The sequence below is a fragment of the Mytilus edulis genome, chromosome 5 (assembly GCF_963676685.1).
Source record: "Mytilus edulis chromosome 5, xbMytEdul2.2, whole genome shotgun sequence".
NCBI classification, from domain to species: domain Eukaryota; kingdom Metazoa; phylum Mollusca; class Bivalvia; order Mytilida; family Mytilidae; genus Mytilus; species Mytilus edulis.
In genome coordinates, this window is record NC_092348.1 from 88,403,145 (window position 1) to 88,422,627 (window position 19,483).

A 19,483-nucleotide genomic window follows, 5' to 3' on the forward strand; every position below is an offset into this window, starting at 1 on the left:
AATCTGCTCATAATACACCTTTAATCAGACTTGATTATGTTTTAAATTCTGTAAAAAGACTGCAAAAAACAAAAAAATCACATAAGATTACCAATAACTTTCGAAATTTTGGAAAAAATTGTAAATTGTTTGAGAAAAGGTTTTTGTTCCAAGTTTACTAATTTAATGTTAAGAACTGCATGCATTGTCGCATTTTATGGATTTTTGAGATGTGGCGAGTTTACAGTGTCAAAGGCCTCACAATTTGATCCACATATAAATTTATGTATTGAAGAAGTTGTATTTCACACAGACTTAGTAGTTTTGAAATTAAAACAATCAAAAACTGATCCTTTTAGAAAAGGCATAAATATACAGCTACATAAATTAGGTCAGCTTATCTGCCCTTACACAATTTTGTTAGAATATATACAAATAAGGAAAGAATTATCTCCTACTAATCAAACTGATCCACTTTTCATAACCATTGATAAGAAACCTCTGGAGAGACAATATTTCATCACTTGTATTAAAAAAAGTACTGGATATATGTTGTTTCAACTCAAGTCATTATAATGGTCATAGTTTTAGATTTGGAGCAGCTACTAGTGCTGGTAAGGCAAAAATAGAAGATCACTTGATAAAAACATTAGGGCGCTGGACTTCAGATAGTTACATCAGATTCATTAGGGTAAGTAGGTTAGGTAGAATTTAATGGCATGCTCATTTTCAAATGTTCCATACGCATGTTTTTTACAGAGATTCCTGATGATATTGTTTTTGTTTGACAATTGATTTTGATATTGTGTTATTATTATGTGATAACTTTTATTATTATTATTAATTTTTTTTCTCTTTTCTTTTTTTTCTTTTCATGGCTTTATTGAAGGTACCCCCTCCCTTACCTCACAAATCCTTGGGGACATTCAGCTGTCACCATTTGTGTTATGGACATTTATGAAATTTTATCACTGATTGTTTCAAAAATTTCACTCATCCCCCAAGAATTTCTGGGGATAAACTGTCAAATTTCATACAAATTCATTCCAACACCAATTCAACATCAACACTACTAGGCTTCCTCATAGCCTCCTTATAGGCTTCCACATTGTCTCATTATAGGCTTCCTCATAGCCTCATAGGCATGATAGCCTCTAGGAATGATAGCCTCATAGGCTTCCTGATAGCCTCATGCATTTATTTTGAACCATCGTTCCAATTGGATTGGTGTGATGTCAAGCCAGGGGTCTATACTTTGCTACTTTCAGTATGCACATAGCTAGGCTCTTGGTTTAGGCATGGAGCAAAAAATTTAATTTTTTAGCTGAGTAGTTTCCCCAAGGGCCAAATTATAATTGTGATGTATATATATAAAATAAAAGTTGTAATTAAATTATGATTTATGTTTAATTCAAACATGGATACCAATTGCATTGCTACACAGTATTTCCCAGGAGTTTATTACAAGATAGGTTATAGCAGGAAAAATTAGGTCGATAATTATGTGAGCACTAAATCCTTAATTTTACATATCATGAGTTCAAATGGTGTGTTCTGAAAGAAATCAGGGGTAATTAAATTATTTAAATTACTATGAAATTACTATGAATTCATTATGTGTGAATTTGAGGATTTTGTTCACTGACACATTTATTAGCGAAATTGAAATATAGGGCAGAAAGTTACACCAGAATGGTTTAATTGTCGGGTCAAAGAATTTGCAAAAAGATATGAGGTTGGATGATTGCTCAGGTGTTAACACACATTTCCCTATTACATAACAGATTAACAAAGAAAAGATACAGACAATTAAAATAAGATTGGAACAGCATCACATCAAACAGAAATAAATTTACCCAAAAATATTTACAAAGAATCAGAACACAATGCAAACATGGAACAAATGACAATTGAACATATTCAGGATCATTTCTGAGAATTTTGTATAAATAGGTACTTATATTTTATATAAGTAAGGTTTATACATAGTTTGATTTTAATTACTCAGTAGTAATTATTTTAGGATTTTCCCAGGATGTGTATTTTCTTTGCTGTTGAGATGAAACAGATTTATTATCATATGTCAATCAGTTAGATGTGAAGTTTATCACATGTTCTTAGCAGGAGGTCTAATTACATCAGTTCCAATACAAATATACATGTCTTGTTAATTAGTGACCACTTGTGGCATTTGGCTTCCTTTGTCCTTTGTTTCTTGATACATTAATCTGGGTGCAGTTTTAACTCCTCCCACTTAGGAGTATCCCATCAAGAAGTTATGTATTAAAAACCTGTGTATGCTGCCTTGAGTATTCATTTATGTTTCTATGTACGAATGAACACATGCCCAATGGAAACTTTAAGAATGTAAGTAAAATTCTTTCTATAAACTCACTTTATAATAAACAATACTGTATTGTAATACCATAAAACATATCAGTCACTGTGACAAAGAATACAAATAATTGTGCTTATAGTTCTCGAAATTTGTTTTTACAAATCAAGATTTTTGAAAAATTAAGGTAATCGCATGATTTCCAAAACGAAACAAGAGAAAGAGTGTCCTGCTGTGGAATCATCAACCGTCATGCCACTTGATGTGTCAAAATTTTACGATAGTGAAAAGTTCAACTTCTCTTTTTGCAGCCGATCAGCGATCGATTTCACAAAAAATCTGAATAGGAATGATTATCGATAGTCATTTCAGAACTAATATTTTACAAATTGTTCTTGTCAAAAAAAATTCTTTGGGAAAGAGCTACAACCTTTTTTCACAAAAAGCTTACTGGTATTATTGATTGTAAGTACTGCACATTTCAGTAGGACGAACAAAAAAATCAATCGTAGGATATTTTCATTTTTGAATAGTAGGTTCAAAGGACTACTAGTATTCTTCTTAATTTTTTAATCGAAGACAAGAAAAAACATCATTTTTTTTGTTATTTCTGCTTTTATTTTCAAATGTTGCAACAAAGCAATACCCTTAAATCTAAAACAAAAATCATGATATATCTGATATTTTTTTGGATTGTAGTCAAATAAGGGTACAAACCCCTGAAATGTCCTAAATTTGATAATATTTGCTTGCGAAAAATAAACTATAAAAAAGTGTACCAATATTATTTATTGTTTTAAATTTGAAATCAATTCAAAACTCGCAACAAACTAGATATTCGATATAGCATTTTGTATAAATTGAATTTTATTATTTTATTTTTTTTAAGTATTGTCAAATGTTGATCTCTTTAAAATAAGTGCATATTCACCACTGATTTTTTTGTCTCGAAATATATTTTAATATAAGACAAGAAAATATATTTAATATTGACTTGCTTCAGACATGAATTTTTATACTTGTCGCGACATTCATGCATCTACTTGGTCAAGCCCACACCTATAAACCGAATTGAAGAATAAGATAATTTTACTACGATTGTTTTTCTTAACAAAAATATACGATGATGAAGTATGCTATGTTCAAATCAAAATTAAAACTAAAAAAAATAAGATTACTAACATTTAAGTACTAAGAAGTTAGTTCAGACATAAATGACAAAAGTTGCATGTTTTTAAATTCACAAAAAAGACGATAACAGCTGTATAATATCAACAAGATATAGTAATACATTGTGTGCCGATGACAGTTCTACCATCACAAAACTAGCATGGTACTACCTAGTGAAAACTGCCTCATTCGCAAAACAAACATGGTAGTGAAAACTTCCTAAATCACAAGTCATTGAGTGACCCCAGACACCTCGGTAGAGTAAGCAATCTTAATCACAAGTCATTGAGTGACCCCAGACACCTCGGTAGAGTAAGCAATCTTAATCACAAGTCATTGAGTGACCCCAGACACCTCGGTAGAGTAAGCAATCTTAATCACAAGTCATTGAGTGACCACAGACACCTTGGTAGAGTAAGCAACTTAATCACAAGTCATTGAGTGACCCCAGACACCTCGGTAGAGTAAGCAATCTTAATCACAAGTCATTGAGTGACCCCAGACACCTCGGTAGAGTAAGCAATCTTAATCACAAGTCATTGAGTGACCCCAGACACCTCGGTAGAGTAAGCAATCTAAATCACAAGTCATTGATTGACCCCAGACACCTCGGTAGAGTAAGCAACCTCTAGTTGAGTCCTCATATTTGGCCAATTGGAATCAGCTAACACCTTTTTCATGCATATGTGTTTACAACAATTTGGACCTTTTTGCGTCAAAGCCAAGTACAAAATGTGTTATGAATTGAATCCCTTAAAGATTTATATAAAACATATTTAGTGGAATAGGTATTATTTTATATTTAAGTTTAACGTCTGAATTGCGCAGTTCAAGTCACTTTATGAACTGCTATTTTTTTTTCGGATATCAAAGTATAAGGGTATGAATGCACCACCAGACAAAAAGCCATGAAATACTATGCAAAAACCATCCAATCCTCAAAGCACCAATGCTATTAGATGTTGGTCTTGCTTGTTTTTAAAAAAAATATTAGATTGCCACTTAACTTAGCCATATAAAACAAAATATGTTAAACCTTATTAGACCACACATACATTATAGTTTAAAAAGTAAAATCACAAAAATACTGAACTCCGAGGAAAATTCAAAAAGAAAAGTCCCTAATCAAATGGCAAAACCAAAAGCTCACACATCAAACGAATGGATCAAATGTCATATTCCTGACATGGTAAAGGCATTTTCTTATGTAGACAATGGTAGATTGAACCTGGTTGTATAGCCAGCTAAACCTCTCACTTGTAAAACATATCTTAAAAGAGTTTTAAAATGATTATTGCAATCCATTCTATCAATTAAACTTTGATTAGCTTCATGAACGGGTCTTATATTTTTTTATATCATGTTATGTTTATATTGACTGGTTGAAATATATGTATTAAAACACTAATAATTATGATATTATATGTTTCGTATACCAAATGGCAAGGTTTTTATAGATTTTTTTGATGGGCCATTTTTGGGGGAGATTTAAAGATTCTTGGAAATTTTGTTTATGTTGTTGATGTTGGTGATGACGATTATTACTATTTCGTGTTCATTTTTTTTCTGTAAAGTTCATTGACCTACTATTTATATACCCTTTAAATGTTATTCGTATCGTACTTTGATCGTTTACGTGTCTTTTTTTTTTTAACAAAAATAAGAAATGCTTTGTAATGTAATTGGAGTCAAAAGGCAAAACAAAAGTTGTTTTTTTAGAGAAGAATGTCAGTGTGCATATTTGTTGTACAAATGATAACAATAAAACTACATAATTTGATAAAATGAATGAAAGAATTAAAATTAATCATCAACCAAGCGATTTTCAATACTTCCAAGAAGATGAATCATGAGAGGCTTAAGGCTCCATGCTAACCATATTTACTTCAGCACTAGGTAGAAAATTCTGTAGACAGACAGCAGCTGATTCTTCATCTGTAGTTCTTACAGTTATTGTCTAGTTATAGGATTAAATTACTTTGAATGCAAGGACATGACGTGTCCAGTTAGTAAATACAAGTCCCCAATACCTTTATGATTGCAATTTAATTCAAATATAAGAAAAAAAACTATTGGCTCTTAAAAGCCTGTGTCATATCGAAAAACTAGAGGCTCTAAAGAGCCTGTGTCTCTCATCTAGGTCAATGTGAATATTCAACATTCAAAATTGGACTCTCTCAAACATTTGTTGACCTTGTAATGCTGATCTGTTGAGATTCTCTCTATCTTATTTAAATTTTTGCTCAAAACAGAAAAAAGGGTAAAACAATTTTGGGAAATCACTCGTATGAAGAGTGACTAATAACTATGTGAGCAATATTGATATCTCAATGATGATTGTAAAGTCTGGTAACATTTGGTCCAGTAGATTCAGAGGAGAAGATTTTTGTAAAAGCTTTTTAAACGACAGACAACGACGGGCGACGGCGGATGACAATTGATGAGAAAAGCTCATTCAACCCTTTGGGCCAGGTGAGTTAAAAGGTGGGGGTTATTTTCATAAACATTTTGTTTTCCCTTTGTAGATTTAATGTACTTATTTAGTCAGGTTTGATCTTTGATGTTTCGAGTATGATTTACGATCTGCTATCAAAAAGTAAAATCATAAAAATACTAACTCCGAGGAAAATTCAATCGGAAAGTCCCTAATCACATGGCAATAGCAAATGACAACCACATCAAAAACGAATGGACAACAACTGTCATATTCCTGACTTGGTACAGGCATTTTCAAATGTAGAACATGGTGGATTGAAACTGTTCCAGTTTATTAAAAGAAACTGTAGAATTTTTGCAAACCATTATTTAAGGATATAAAGATATGAAATATGACAAAACGGTCTTAATAAAAAAAAATAATATTGGAAGTCCATAAAAAGAGACAAAATCAAACGCTTGACATTAGAACAACTAGAAACCAACTGTCATATTCCTGACTTGGTACATGTATTTTCCGAAGAAATTGTATTTAACAGCTATAAAAATGAAGATGTGGTATGATTGCCAATGAGACAACTGTCCACAAGAGACCAACATTACACAAAAGTTAACAACTATAGGTCATCGTACGGCCTTCAAGTTTACTGTATGCCTGGATAATCGTCCTAGCATCTTAATGCAGTCATGATTAAAGTATAATGTATATTCAATAATAAGAAGATGTGGCATGATTGCTAATGAAACAACTCCCCATCAGAAACCAAATGACATAAAAAGTAAGAAACTCTGTCACCATCACAGGCACTTGTCTGAGGGACGGTTCAATATTTATCAGATGGATGGGCCGGTGCAAAATGGGGCGGGGCAAGCACTTTTTTTGTGGAAATATTTGGATGAGCGAGAACTTTTTTTAATATATATAGTGGATGGGCTAGAACTTATCTTATTTGAGAAAAATTTGCTTTCAATTTTATCGGTGTGTAGGAAATTCCTTTTGCAGGCACAAAATACATAAGGGACATGGTCTCAACAATAATTTTCAGTTTAGGCCAAATCCAGATACTCATCTTTAAATTTTTTTATAACTTTTTCAAATCAACATGGATTTTCATAAAACTCTACAATTATTTCATTTATATATTGATCTTATAGAATACCAGGTTGTTTGGTAGTTTGGTGAATTGCTGTCAATAGAAAGGTTAAAAAAGCTAAAATTTTCAGTTTAGACTAAATCCAGAAAGTCATCTTTAATTTTTTTTATAACTTTTTCAAATTAACATGGATTTCCATAAAACTCTATAGCCATATAGCTATTTCATTTATATATTGATCTTACAGAATACCAGGTTGTTTGGTAGTTTGGTGAATTGGTGTCATTCTTATGGATTTAATAAAAAGGTTAAAAAAAAAAGCTTAAATTTTCAGTTTACTAGGCTAAATCATTGGATAGTCATCTTTAAACTTTTTTATAACTTTTTAAAATCAATTAAGATCTTCATATAACTCTACAGCTATCTCATTTATATATTAATCTTACAGAATGCCAGGTTGTTTGGTGTTTTACTGTCGAATGTACGGAATTAATTAATAGGTGAAAAAGGGTTCATCAAATTATAAAAATAAAGTCCAAAATATGTCTGCCTAAATTACTAATAAAAAGACCATAATTTCTTTTTTGAAAAGATTAGATAAAGGGACATTGGTATTTGAACTATATTTAACATGCTGTGTTATTAAGACAATAATTAGTAATTCAGCATATGATAATATTTTTACTAGTCCAAGAGTTATTGTTCCTTAGTTTAAATTATTTCCTTTATTTTAAATCAATATTGTATCTGAGACTGAAAATATAAAATCAAATATATACATGTATATTCATACTGGTTTTAAAAACAATAAAATGTATGGTTCTGATACACACATAAATATTTATATATAAATGGAATTAACTAGCACATTTTAAATTTTGTATTTACACCAAAGTCTATTCTTTGATTTCAAGACATAAACCTGCAAACTTTCAAATAGAAAAAGAACTTTAATATTTTTTGATTGTTTTAACTTTTGAGGGGCAAGGACTTTTTTTATAGATTTTTTTTAGATGGGCGAGGACTTTTTTTCAGAATTTAAAAGGATGGGCATTAACTTTTTTAATGAATCAATATTAAGAATGCACCGGCCCATCCATCTGATAAATATTGAACGGTCCAGGAGTTTTGAAATAAAAGTTAGAATGAGCAACTTGCCAAAATAAAAAGGCAAGACATATTATGTAAAAAAAAAATAAGGAGGCAGGACATATTATGTAAAAAAAAATAAGAAGGCAGGACCGAACGAATGAGTGAAAAAAATAAAAATACAGGACAGAGAAAAAAACAAATGACAGCAACTAAAATAATAGGCTGCTGGTTTTGGATATGCGCTTTTGATGTTAAAAAAAGGAAATATTTTGGCATCACTTAATTTATGTTTTACCTTTTTATTTTGTTTAAATTCAAAAATACTGGATGTTTTTATTTCAGCCAAAGACTCAATTATTGCAACCAAAAAACTTCTAATCTTTGCCAACAGAGATTGGTTTAGTGTGGTTGGATTGGTTTATTATTTTTATTATCCTGATTCCCAAATTAAGAAATGGGCGTCAAGTTGGTTACCTATTCCCTATTCCCTATTCGTTACCTATTCCCTATTCCCTATTCGTTGCCTATTCGTTACCTATTCCCTATTCCCTATTCGTTACCTATTCGTTACCTATTCCCTATTCCCTATTCGTTGCCTATTCGTTACCTATTCCCTATTCCCTATTCGTTACCTATTCGTTACCTATTCCCTATTCCCTATTCGTTACCTATTCGTTACTTATTTGATTTTTAATATCCTTCCCCCTTTTTAATTATGGCATGGAATAGTTTAATATGGCTGCCGTTACCATGGAAACGGCACAATTGTGAAAAAAATGAGCTTTTGGTTTTTGGTGAACTGTTTGGATATGCTTCAACTCAGAATCATCATATTTTAAAACAATGTAGGTGCCCACTATATACAGGTGTTGGATGATTTTGGCGATCATTGGAACTACTATGTTGCCATGGAAACTACACCAAAATTTTCAAAATTCTAAAAATGCTCAAAACTTCATGAAACTTCACAGTAATGATGAGCAACATTGGAGTTGGAATTTCCAAAATAGGTCTTGTTACCATGGAAACAATGCAAAAAGGTCAAAAATTTCAAAAATAAGAATTTTCCGCAAACTGGATGAAACTTTACAGGAATGGTAACTGGCATTGGCAGAGTTGGATTTTGAAGTTAAAATTTTCAAAATGGCCACCGTAACCATGGAAACAGCAAAAATATCAAAAATTCAAAATGTTCAAACTTAATGAAACTTTGCAAAAATGTTACTAGACATCTGTAGATGCTCTCTTTGACTTTGGAATTGTCAAAATGGCTGTCGCTCACCTGGTAATAGGGGGAAGGGGTGTCTTCCGTTATTGCTAGCAATTACAAATCTAGTTGTTAATAGTCTTACATATGGTAATAGTTCTGAATTGGTTGAGGTAAAATGATCTTTTTATGACCTATTTATATGTGTTTGTGCTCAACCGATCCTTTTACTTCATGTTCGATACGCATTTGTTCCTTACTTGTTTTTTATACGTTCTACCTTTTAACTGCTTTATGTCCGTATGTTTGAAGATGGATCTTGGTTCGACGGGATGAAATCACCGTGTTAGCGCTTGCGTAAAAACGAAGATGTGGTATGATTGCCAATGAGACAACACTCCACATTAGACCAAAATGACACAGAAATTATCAACTATAGTTCACTGTACGGCCTTCAACAATGAGCATAGCCCAAACCGTGTAGTCACCTATAAAAGGCCCAGACATGACAACCTCATACAATTCAAACAACAAAACTGACGGCCGTATTTCATATACAAAAAAATAAACGGAAATATGTAACACAAAAACAAACGATAACTACTTAATTTCAGGCTCTTGTCTAGGGACAGGCACATACTTACATAATGTGGTAGAGTTAAACATGTAAGCAGGGTGTACATCGTTTCGGAGCATGCTATTACCTTGTTTAATTCGTTCCATCACTCGCTTATAATTCGCTTATAATACGTGTATCTTACGTTGCACCTTTTAAAACATGATTTTCAATTGTTTTGTTGTCTCTGGTGGAAGATTTGGGCTCTTAGAGGTGATATAACTCTATAAGTGCATTTGTATCCGTTCCAGCGGTCGGATAATACCCTGTTAAATATTCGTTACTATTTCGCTTTTAAAAAGTTTGTTGTACGTTGCACCTTTTAGAAAAGGATTTCCAATTGTGTTCATATCTCTGGTGGTAATAATGTGTTCTTAAAGATGAAATACCCCTATAAGCGCATATGTACTCGTTCCAGCGATCGGTTAATACCCTGTTACCTATTCGTTACCTATTCGTTACCTATTCACTTATAGTACGTTTGTTGTATCCTTTTCTAAAAGGTGCAACATACAACAAAAGTATTATAAGTGAATAGGTAACGAATAGGTAACGAATAGGTAACAGGGTATTCACCGAGCGCTGGAACGGGTACATGCGCGCTAATAGGGTAATTTCATCTCTAAGAACACATTGTTACCACAAGAGACATGGAGACAATTAAAAATCCTTTTCTAAAAGGTGCAACATACAACAAACGTATTATAAGTGAATAGGTAACGAATAGGTAACGAATAGGTAATAGGGTATTAAACGAGCGCTGGAACGGGTTCATGCGCTCTAATAGGGTCATTTCATCTCTAAGAACACATTGTTACCACCAGAGACATGAACACAATTAAAAAACGATTTATTTCAAGGTGCAACGTATACCTCGTGCATTAAAAGCAAATAAGGAACAAATAAGAAGCAGGGTATTAACTGAGCGCTGGAACGAGTACATACGCGCTAATAGGGGTATTTCATCTAAAAGAACACATTATTACTACCAGAGATATGAACTGAATTAAAAATCCTTTTCTAAAAGGTGCAACGTACAACAAACGTATTACAAGTGAATAGGTAACGAATAGGTAACAGGGTATTTATCGAGCGCTGGAACGGGTACATACGCGCTAATAGGATCATTTCATCTCTAAGAACACATTGTTACCACCAGAGCCACGGACACCATTGAAATTCCTTTTTCTGAAAGGTGCAACGTACAACAAACGTATTATAAGTGAATAGGTAACGAATAGGTAACAGGGTATAAAGCGAGCGCTGGAACGGGTACATGCGTGCTAATAGAGTCATTTCATCTCTAAGAACACATTGTTACCACCAGAGACATGGGCACAATTGAAAAACGATTTATTTCAAGGTGCAGCGTATAACCCGCGCATTAAAAGCGAATAGGGAACGAATCAGTAACAGGGTATTATCCGAGCGCTGGAACGAGTGCATACGCGCTAATAGGGGTATTTCTTTTAAAAGAACACATTATTACCACCAGAGATATGAACTGAATTAAAAATCCTTTTCTAACAGGTGCAACGTATAAAAAAAATGTATTATAAGCGAATAGGTAACGAATAGGTAACAGGGTATTAACCGAGCGCTGGAACAGGTACATGAGCGCTAATAGGGTAATTTCATCTCTAAGAACACATTGTTACCACCTGAGACATGGACATAATTAAAAAACGATTTATTTCAAGGTGCAGCGTGTACCCCGCGCATTAAAAGCGAATAGGTAACGAATAGGTAACAGGTTATTTACCGAGCGCTGGAACGGGTACATGCGCTCTAATGGGGTCATTTCATCTCTAAGAACACATTGTTACCACCTGAGACATGAACACAATTAAAACACGATTTATTTCAAGTTGCAGCGTATACCCCGCGCATTAAAAGCGAATAGGTAACGAATAGGTAACAAGATTATTTACCGAGCACTGGAACGGGTACATGAGCGCTAATAGGGTAATTTCATCTCTAAGAACACATTGTTACCACCTGAGACATGGACATAATTGAAAATCCTTTTCTAACAGGTGAAACGTATAAAAAAATGTATTATAAGCGAAAAGGTAACGAATAGGTAACGAATGGATAACAGGGTATTAACCGAGCGCTGGAACGGGTACATGCGCGCTAATAGGGTCATTTCATCTCTAAGAACACATTCTTACCACCAGAGACCTGAACACAATTAACAAACGATTTATTTCAAGGTGCACCGTATACCCCGCGCATTAAAAGCGAATAGGTAACGAATAGGTAACAGGTTATTTACCGAGCGCTGGAACGGGTACATGCGCTCTAATGGGGTCATTTCATCTCTAAGAACACATTGTTACCGTCTGAGACCTGGACATAATTGAAAATCCTTTTCTAACAGGTGAAACGTATAAAAAAATGTATTATAAGCGAATAGGTAACGAATAGGTAACGAATAGGTAACAGGGTATTAACCGAGCGCTGGAACGGGTACATGCGCGCTAATAGGGGCATTTCATCTCTAAGAACACATTCTTACCACCAGAGACCTGAACACAATTAAAACACGATTTATTTCAAGGTGCACCGTATACCCCGCGCATTAAAAGCGAATAAGTAACGAATAGGTAACAGGTTATTTACCGAGCGCTGGAACGGGTACATGCGCTCTAATGGGGTCATTTCATCTCTAAGAACACATTGTTACCACCAGAAATGAACACAATTAAAACACGATTTATTTCAAGGTGCAGCGTATACCCCGCGCATTAAAAGCGAATAGGTAACGAATAGGTAACAGGTTATTTACCGAGCGCTGGAACGGGTACATGCGCTCTAATGGGGTCATTTCATCTCTAAGAACACATTGTTACCACCTGAGACATGAACACAATTAAAACACGATTTATTTCAAGTTGCAGCGTATACCCCGCGCATTAAAAGCGAATAGGTAACGAATAGGTAACAAGATTATTTACCGAGCACTGGAACGGGTACATGAGCGCTAATAGGGTAATTTCATCTCTAAGAACACATTGTTACCACCTGAGACATGGACATAATTGAAAATCCTTTTCTAACAGGTGAAACGTATAAAAAATGTATTATAAGCGAATAGGTAACGAATATGTAACGAATGGATAACAGGGTATTAACCGAGCGCTGGAACGGGTACATGCGCGCTAATAGGGTCATTTCATCTCTAAGAACACATTCTTACCACCAGAGACCTGAACACAATTAAAAAACGATTTATTTCAAGGTGCACCGTATACCCCGCGCATTAAAAGCGAATAAGTAACGAATAGGTAACAGGTTATTTACCGAGCGCTGGAACGGGTACATGCGCTCTAATGGGGTCATTTCATCTCTAAGAACACATTGTTACCATCAGAGATATGAATTTAATTGAAAATCCTTTTCTAAAAGGTGCAACGTACAACAAACGTACTATAAGTGAATAGGTAACGAATAGGTAACGAATAGGTAACAGGGTATTAACCGATCGCTGGAACGAGTACATATGCGCTTATAGGGGTATTTCATCTATAAGAACACATTATTACCACCAGAGATATGAACACAATTGGAAATCCTTTTCTAAAAGGTGCAACGTACAACAAACTTTTTAAAAGCGAATTAGTAACGAATATTTAACAGGGTATTATCCGACCGCTGGAACGGATACAAATGCACTTATAGAGTTATATCACCTCTAAGAGCCCAAATCTTCCACCAGAGACAACAAAACAATTGAAAATCATGTTTTAAAAGGTGCAACGTAAGATATACACGTATTATAAACGAATTATAAGCGAGTGATGGAACGAATTAAACAAGGTAATAGCATGCTCCGAAACGATGTACACCCTGCTTACATGTTTAACTCTACCACATTATGTAAGTATGTGCCTGTCCCTAGACAAGAGCCTGAAATTAAGTAGTTATCGTTTGTTTTTGTGTTACATATTTCCGTTTATTTTTTTGTATATGAAATACGGCCGTCAGTTTTGTTGTTTGAATTGTATGAGGTTGTCATGTCTGGGCCTTTTATAGGTGACTACACGGTTTGGGCTATGCTCATTTTTGAAGGCCGTACAGTGAATTATAGTTGATAATTTCTGTGTCATTTTGGTCTAATGTGGAGTGTTGTCTCATTGGTAATCATACCACATCTTAGTTTTTACGCAAGCGCTAACACGGTGATTTCATCACGTCGAACCAAGATCCATCTTCAAACATACGGACATAAAGCAGTTAAAAGGTAGAACGTATAAAAAACAAGTAAGGAACAAATGCGTATCGAACATGAAGTAAAAGGATCGGTTGAGCACAAACACATATAAATAGGTCATAAAAAGATCATTTTACCTGAACCAATTCAGAACTATTACCATATGTAAGACTATTAACAACTAGATTTGTAATTGCTAGCAATAACGGAAGGCACCCCTTCCCCCTATTACCAGGTGAGCGACAGCCATTTTGACAATTCCAAAGTCAAAGAGAGCATCTACAGATGTCTAGTAACATTTTTGCAAAGTTTCATTAAGTTTGAACATTTTGAACTTTTGATATTTTTGCTGTTTCCATGGTTACGGCGGCCATTTTGAAAATTCTAACTTCAAAATCCAACTCTGCCTATGCCAGTTACCATTCCTGTAAAGTTTCATCCAGTTTGCGGAAAATTCTTATTTTTGAAATTTTTGACCTTTTTGCATTGTTTCCATGGTAACAAGACCTATTTTGGAAATTCCAACTCCAATGTTGCTCATCATTACTGTGAAGTTTCATGAAGTTTTGAGCATTTTTAGAATTTTGAAAATTTTGGTGTAGTTTCCATGGCAACATAGTAGTTCCAATGATCGCCAAAATCATCCAACACCTGTATATAGTGGGCACCTACATTGTTTTAAAATATGATGATTCTGAGTTGAAGCATATCCAAACAGTTCACCAAAAACCAAAAGCTCCTTTTTTTCACAGTTGTGCCGTTTCCATGGTAACGGCAGCCATATTAAACTATTCCATGCCATAATTAAAAAGGGGGAAGGATATTAAAAATCAAATAAGTAACGAATAGGTAACGAATAGGGAATAGGGAATAGGTAACGAATAGGGAATAGGGAATAGGTAACGAATAGGCAACGAATAGGGAATAGGGAATAGGTAACGAATAGGTAACGAATAGGGAATAGGGAATAGGTAACGAATAGGTAACGAATAGGGAATAGGGAATAGGTAACGAATAGGCAACGAATAGGGAATAGGGAATAGGTAACGAATAGGGAATAGGGAATAGGTAACCAACTTGACGCCCATAATTAAGAAACATATACTTTTGATCAGAGAGAAGCAAACAATATCTGATTGAGTGTTTAAAAAGTTTCAAGCTTGCGTTGTACGAAAACAAAATCCCATTGCAGGAAAAATAGAAAATCCCCTTGAAGTCATATGGTCGTTACCTTAGTTGCTTGAAGTCGATTAGTGAAAGTTTGGTTTCTGGAACCGACATTCATGTTTTTCTTTTAACTAAAATAACGTTTTTTAAAATACACATATTAATTTCACTTACTTTTTCAAAGTTTTTTTATGACTTTTTTGCTTATCTATCAAAGTCATTATTGATGTAAATAAGTACCTTTATTTATCATGTTTATGGTGTGCATTTGACATTTAAAAACCTTTTAGCACTGATTAAAATGTTTGTCATTTCGAAACTAGACAAAAGAATCCAGGACAAATTAGGTATATATTTTATCTTTCGCTTGGTTTTTTTTTTTTACTTCCTCGTTGGTGCACACCTATACAACTGTTTTTGTTCAAGAACAAGGTCGAAAACTCTAATTCATAGTAAATAAATATCGTTCTCGTGGCCTTAACCAAGGACAGTACATATTGCTATATTTAGATGAATTCAACTATATGACATTGCAAACCATGGTCAACTATTTATAATCATTGATTTTGTAAATAGGTCATGATAGGTAACTGACCGAGTTCCGTTTTGCAACTAAGATATTTATTATACAAACAAAAGGCTGTATATGTTATGACTGTTTTAGTGTATGTCAACATGACCAAGGACACGAACACTATTGTATTTCATTTTATTTCATTTCAAATATCATTGCATTGGTAATACAAAGGGAGTTGAACAATTGGGAAATGTCTCGCAGAGCGAACGGAAATTTTATGTTAATGGATTTAAACCTGTAATTTAACAAAAACAAAGGTTGCTTTGACGCGGACTTTAAAGAATGCCATCCAATTCAATGGCAATATCTGTCAAGTCTCATCTCTCAATAATATATAATACAATATAACATTTAGTGTAAAAATATATAGATATAAAAAGAGAGCCATTCTGTACAGAATTATAAGAGACTATAAAATTATTTATAGGAACATTATTTACAGTATAAAAACGTGTATACATCTAGGCACCAAAATGAACAACGAATTTAAAACAGTACTTTTTATGTAACCGTTAATTTTGTAACTGAGCCAGGATACGAAATGAAATAGTCAATTGCAGTATGAAAATAAAACCTTAAATTAATCTACTCAGAACCAACTTCAAAATACCGAATCATTAAAAGTTTAAGTTATTGTGCAAGTATAATTGTAAGTCAATTTTACATCTGTAAAATTAGTAAAATTGAGAATGAAAATGGGGAATGTGTTAAAAAGACAACAACCCGACTAAAGTCTTAAGAGCAAAGTATCAGTTTTATTTTAAAACGATGCATTTTAGCTTTATACGGTATTACGCAACAAACAAGACTGGACTCTTTCACCTTCCTTGTACCTTAATGAACATTGAATTTCCTTTAATTTTATGCTGACTTTTAAACGCCCACAACTTGGTCATGGTCATTTAAAAAGTTCAGTGACCAGTGGACTTTTAGACCTATTTATAACATATGTATATATTGAATTAACCTGGTCTTTCTGGCTAACTGACCTGTCAAAAACATGCTAGGAATGTTGGACGCTTCATTCACGCAAAAAGTAAGTTCATAGTGTAAAATTACGCGCAATATTTCGTTATTATGATTATAAATACAACATCTCTATCTTGTTATCATTACTATTAGATAATTTGATCAGATACTAAGATAATCAAGACTAATATCGATTTAAGATATCTTCCTTTATCAAATTGTTCATTGAATTTATTTAGAGTATTCGTTTGCTTGTGTTTTTCATGAAGTATTATATATTCTACGATTATAATTGAAAATTCTTTTAACAATTAAATTGCAGTACTGAAGACTGTAAGTTATATCTTACACATGTAAATACGGAGCACATGTAAATACGGATCATCTACTCTCCCTTTAGTATTTACATCATTTATACTAAGCGGTATCCTCATCTATGTTTCTATTGGAAAATGTAGCTGTATCTCAGATCGAAAATGAAATTGTCAATTTATAGTGGCGATATTTGTGTATACAATGCTATATATATATACTATGCTAAATATAAATTACTATATCGGCATTTGGCATTATCACTTGTATTCATTTTCTATACATTATTTGTACAAATAAATAAGGTGTCAGTTTTATAAGGAAACAAGCATACAGGTAACTTTCGACATGAACCTATGAAACAGCTCCTCATATATTTATATCAATCTCTTTCTTGAACAACACAGGGTTCTAAGCATGCCCCATGAAGGAATATTCTGCACTCAGTGTTTTAAATTGCTGTTGTTTTCAATTCATTACATCAAGATATAATTTAATCAACTTAGAGTTACGAAAATATTAACAAATAAATTGCAGAGGTACAAACAAGCATGAATAATTAACATTACTCAAGTTTGCATAAGAACCTTTTCTAGCTTATACTATTCAGTAAGTGGTTTGCTCATACGATGCAAAAGTACAAACAAGCATGAATAATTAACATTACTCAAGTTTGCAATAAGGACCTTTCTAGCTTACTACACTGTAAGGGTTTTGCTCATACGATATGAAGGTCGTGTGGTGACTTGTTGTTGTTTACATCCCCACATTCTAGTCTCTTGTGATCAGTTGTCTAATTCACAATCATACCACATCTCCTTTTTTCTATATTGAAACTTTAGCTGTTCTCGTCCTTTAAACTGATGCACCATTAATTTGTCTTGCAATAAAGCTCATCTTACAATATCTGATACCTCAATGTTAAACTAAGCAACAGCCTTCTAATGCAAACTTTAGTATATTTATTAGTAGGTCACGTTGTATTTTTAGATTAAGCCTGTTGTATTTTATTCAATAAAGCTCAATTTTACAGTTGTGTTGTATTGAATATTTGATTTGAAACCCTTGATCAGTAAAGAATAAGTCATGCATCGATTTCTGCTAATTTTAGGTCGTTCACCCTGCTGGGTCATGTCCCGGTAAATGACATTTTCCACGCCGATGGTTAAGTCTGATTTTAAAGATAAATTTGAATATACCTGTCAATTAATGGGAGGTATTTTATTATTCAATTTCGTAACTTAAGTATAAAAAGCGTTTATTATTTGTAAACAAACAGTCTACAAGATTCTGGATGCATGAAGTTGTTTCTCTTTTTTTAGACAAATATATGATTTGTTAAATATTGGAAATAAATAATCACTTATTTTGTGATCAGCTGTGTTACTGGAAGATCTTAGGGAAACGCTCTTTAATTTTGTATGACATTAGCAGACTTCACAGCGACATGTAGTGATTAACTATATAATATTTTATTTTCCAAAATTTATTCACAAGAAAAGGAATATTATTAATTTTCTCTTGTCAGGTACAGTGTTAGTAAATATAAAAATTGTTTTAATTTAATATTTTTTAAATTTAGAAATTGATGTAAGATGATAAATTGCTACTGAAAAAGTCGAGAGGTTGGGGTTTTTGTACTGATCAGTTTATTGTTTTAAGTACTCGTATGATAGGTACAGTGCGGTTTTTTTTTTTAAAGTTGTGGTTTATTTCAAGAAAGAAAAAATCAAATCATATCATTAGTTTTTCATAATGGTTGGACACATGTGTTTTATCATAAACCAACATGTATCTCTTCATAATTTGTATAAGGATGCAAAAAATTGCAAATAAAACACTTCAGTAATAAAAAGGCAATAACAGGCGATTGTTTTGTGTACACCCATTAGCTACCCCTAATCGAAAAATCACCCTGACTTATTTGCACTATTTTCTAAGGTGTAATATGTATTTCCCAATTTCATGTATTCTTTTAATAGTATTTAAATTTTTGGAGTAGGTCCGGTAAGGACCGATTTTGGCCTCAAATTTCAGGTTAATCTGACGAAAGATTTTGACCACTTTTTAAAAACTTAAGTGTCTATTTTATTTGAATTAATTAGTTTATGTGAAAGATTTTAACTGATTTAGTCATTAAAAACGATCCGATTCAAGCTCAAATATGAAAAATCTACCAAATATGCCGAAAATGTCACTTTTCAGATGGTTTTTTGGTAAAAATGGAAGTGGCCGCATCCGTGTTCATCCTCAACCTTTATATATGTTATGTATTATCATCAAATACAACTCACATTTCAATATTAAGGATGA

General features: G+C 33.1%; 1 protein-coding gene across 4 annotated transcripts in view; it reads left to right on the forward strand.

Moving 5' to 3' along the window:
• The first annotated feature begins 514 nt into the window (after positions 1–514).
• LOC139524740 (1,25-dihydroxyvitamin D(3) 24-hydroxylase, mitochondrial-like) overlaps positions 515–19,483 on the forward strand; it is a 33,979-nt gene continuing 15,010 nt past the window's right edge. The window contains exon 1 of one of the 4 annotated variants that reach the window (XM_071319796.1): positions 515–670. Coding sequence is in view for 1 of the 4 variants with exons in the window: in XM_071319792.1 (XP_071175893.1) it covers positions 5,925–5,956 (32 nt within the window). In the remaining 3 variants the exon portion in view is untranslated. Of the gene's footprint in view, positions 671–5,909; positions 5,957–18,252; positions 18,699–19,483 lie in introns of those variants that run through there. The other 3 variants (XM_071319792.1, XM_071319795.1, XM_071319794.1) reach the window with 3 other exon arrangements.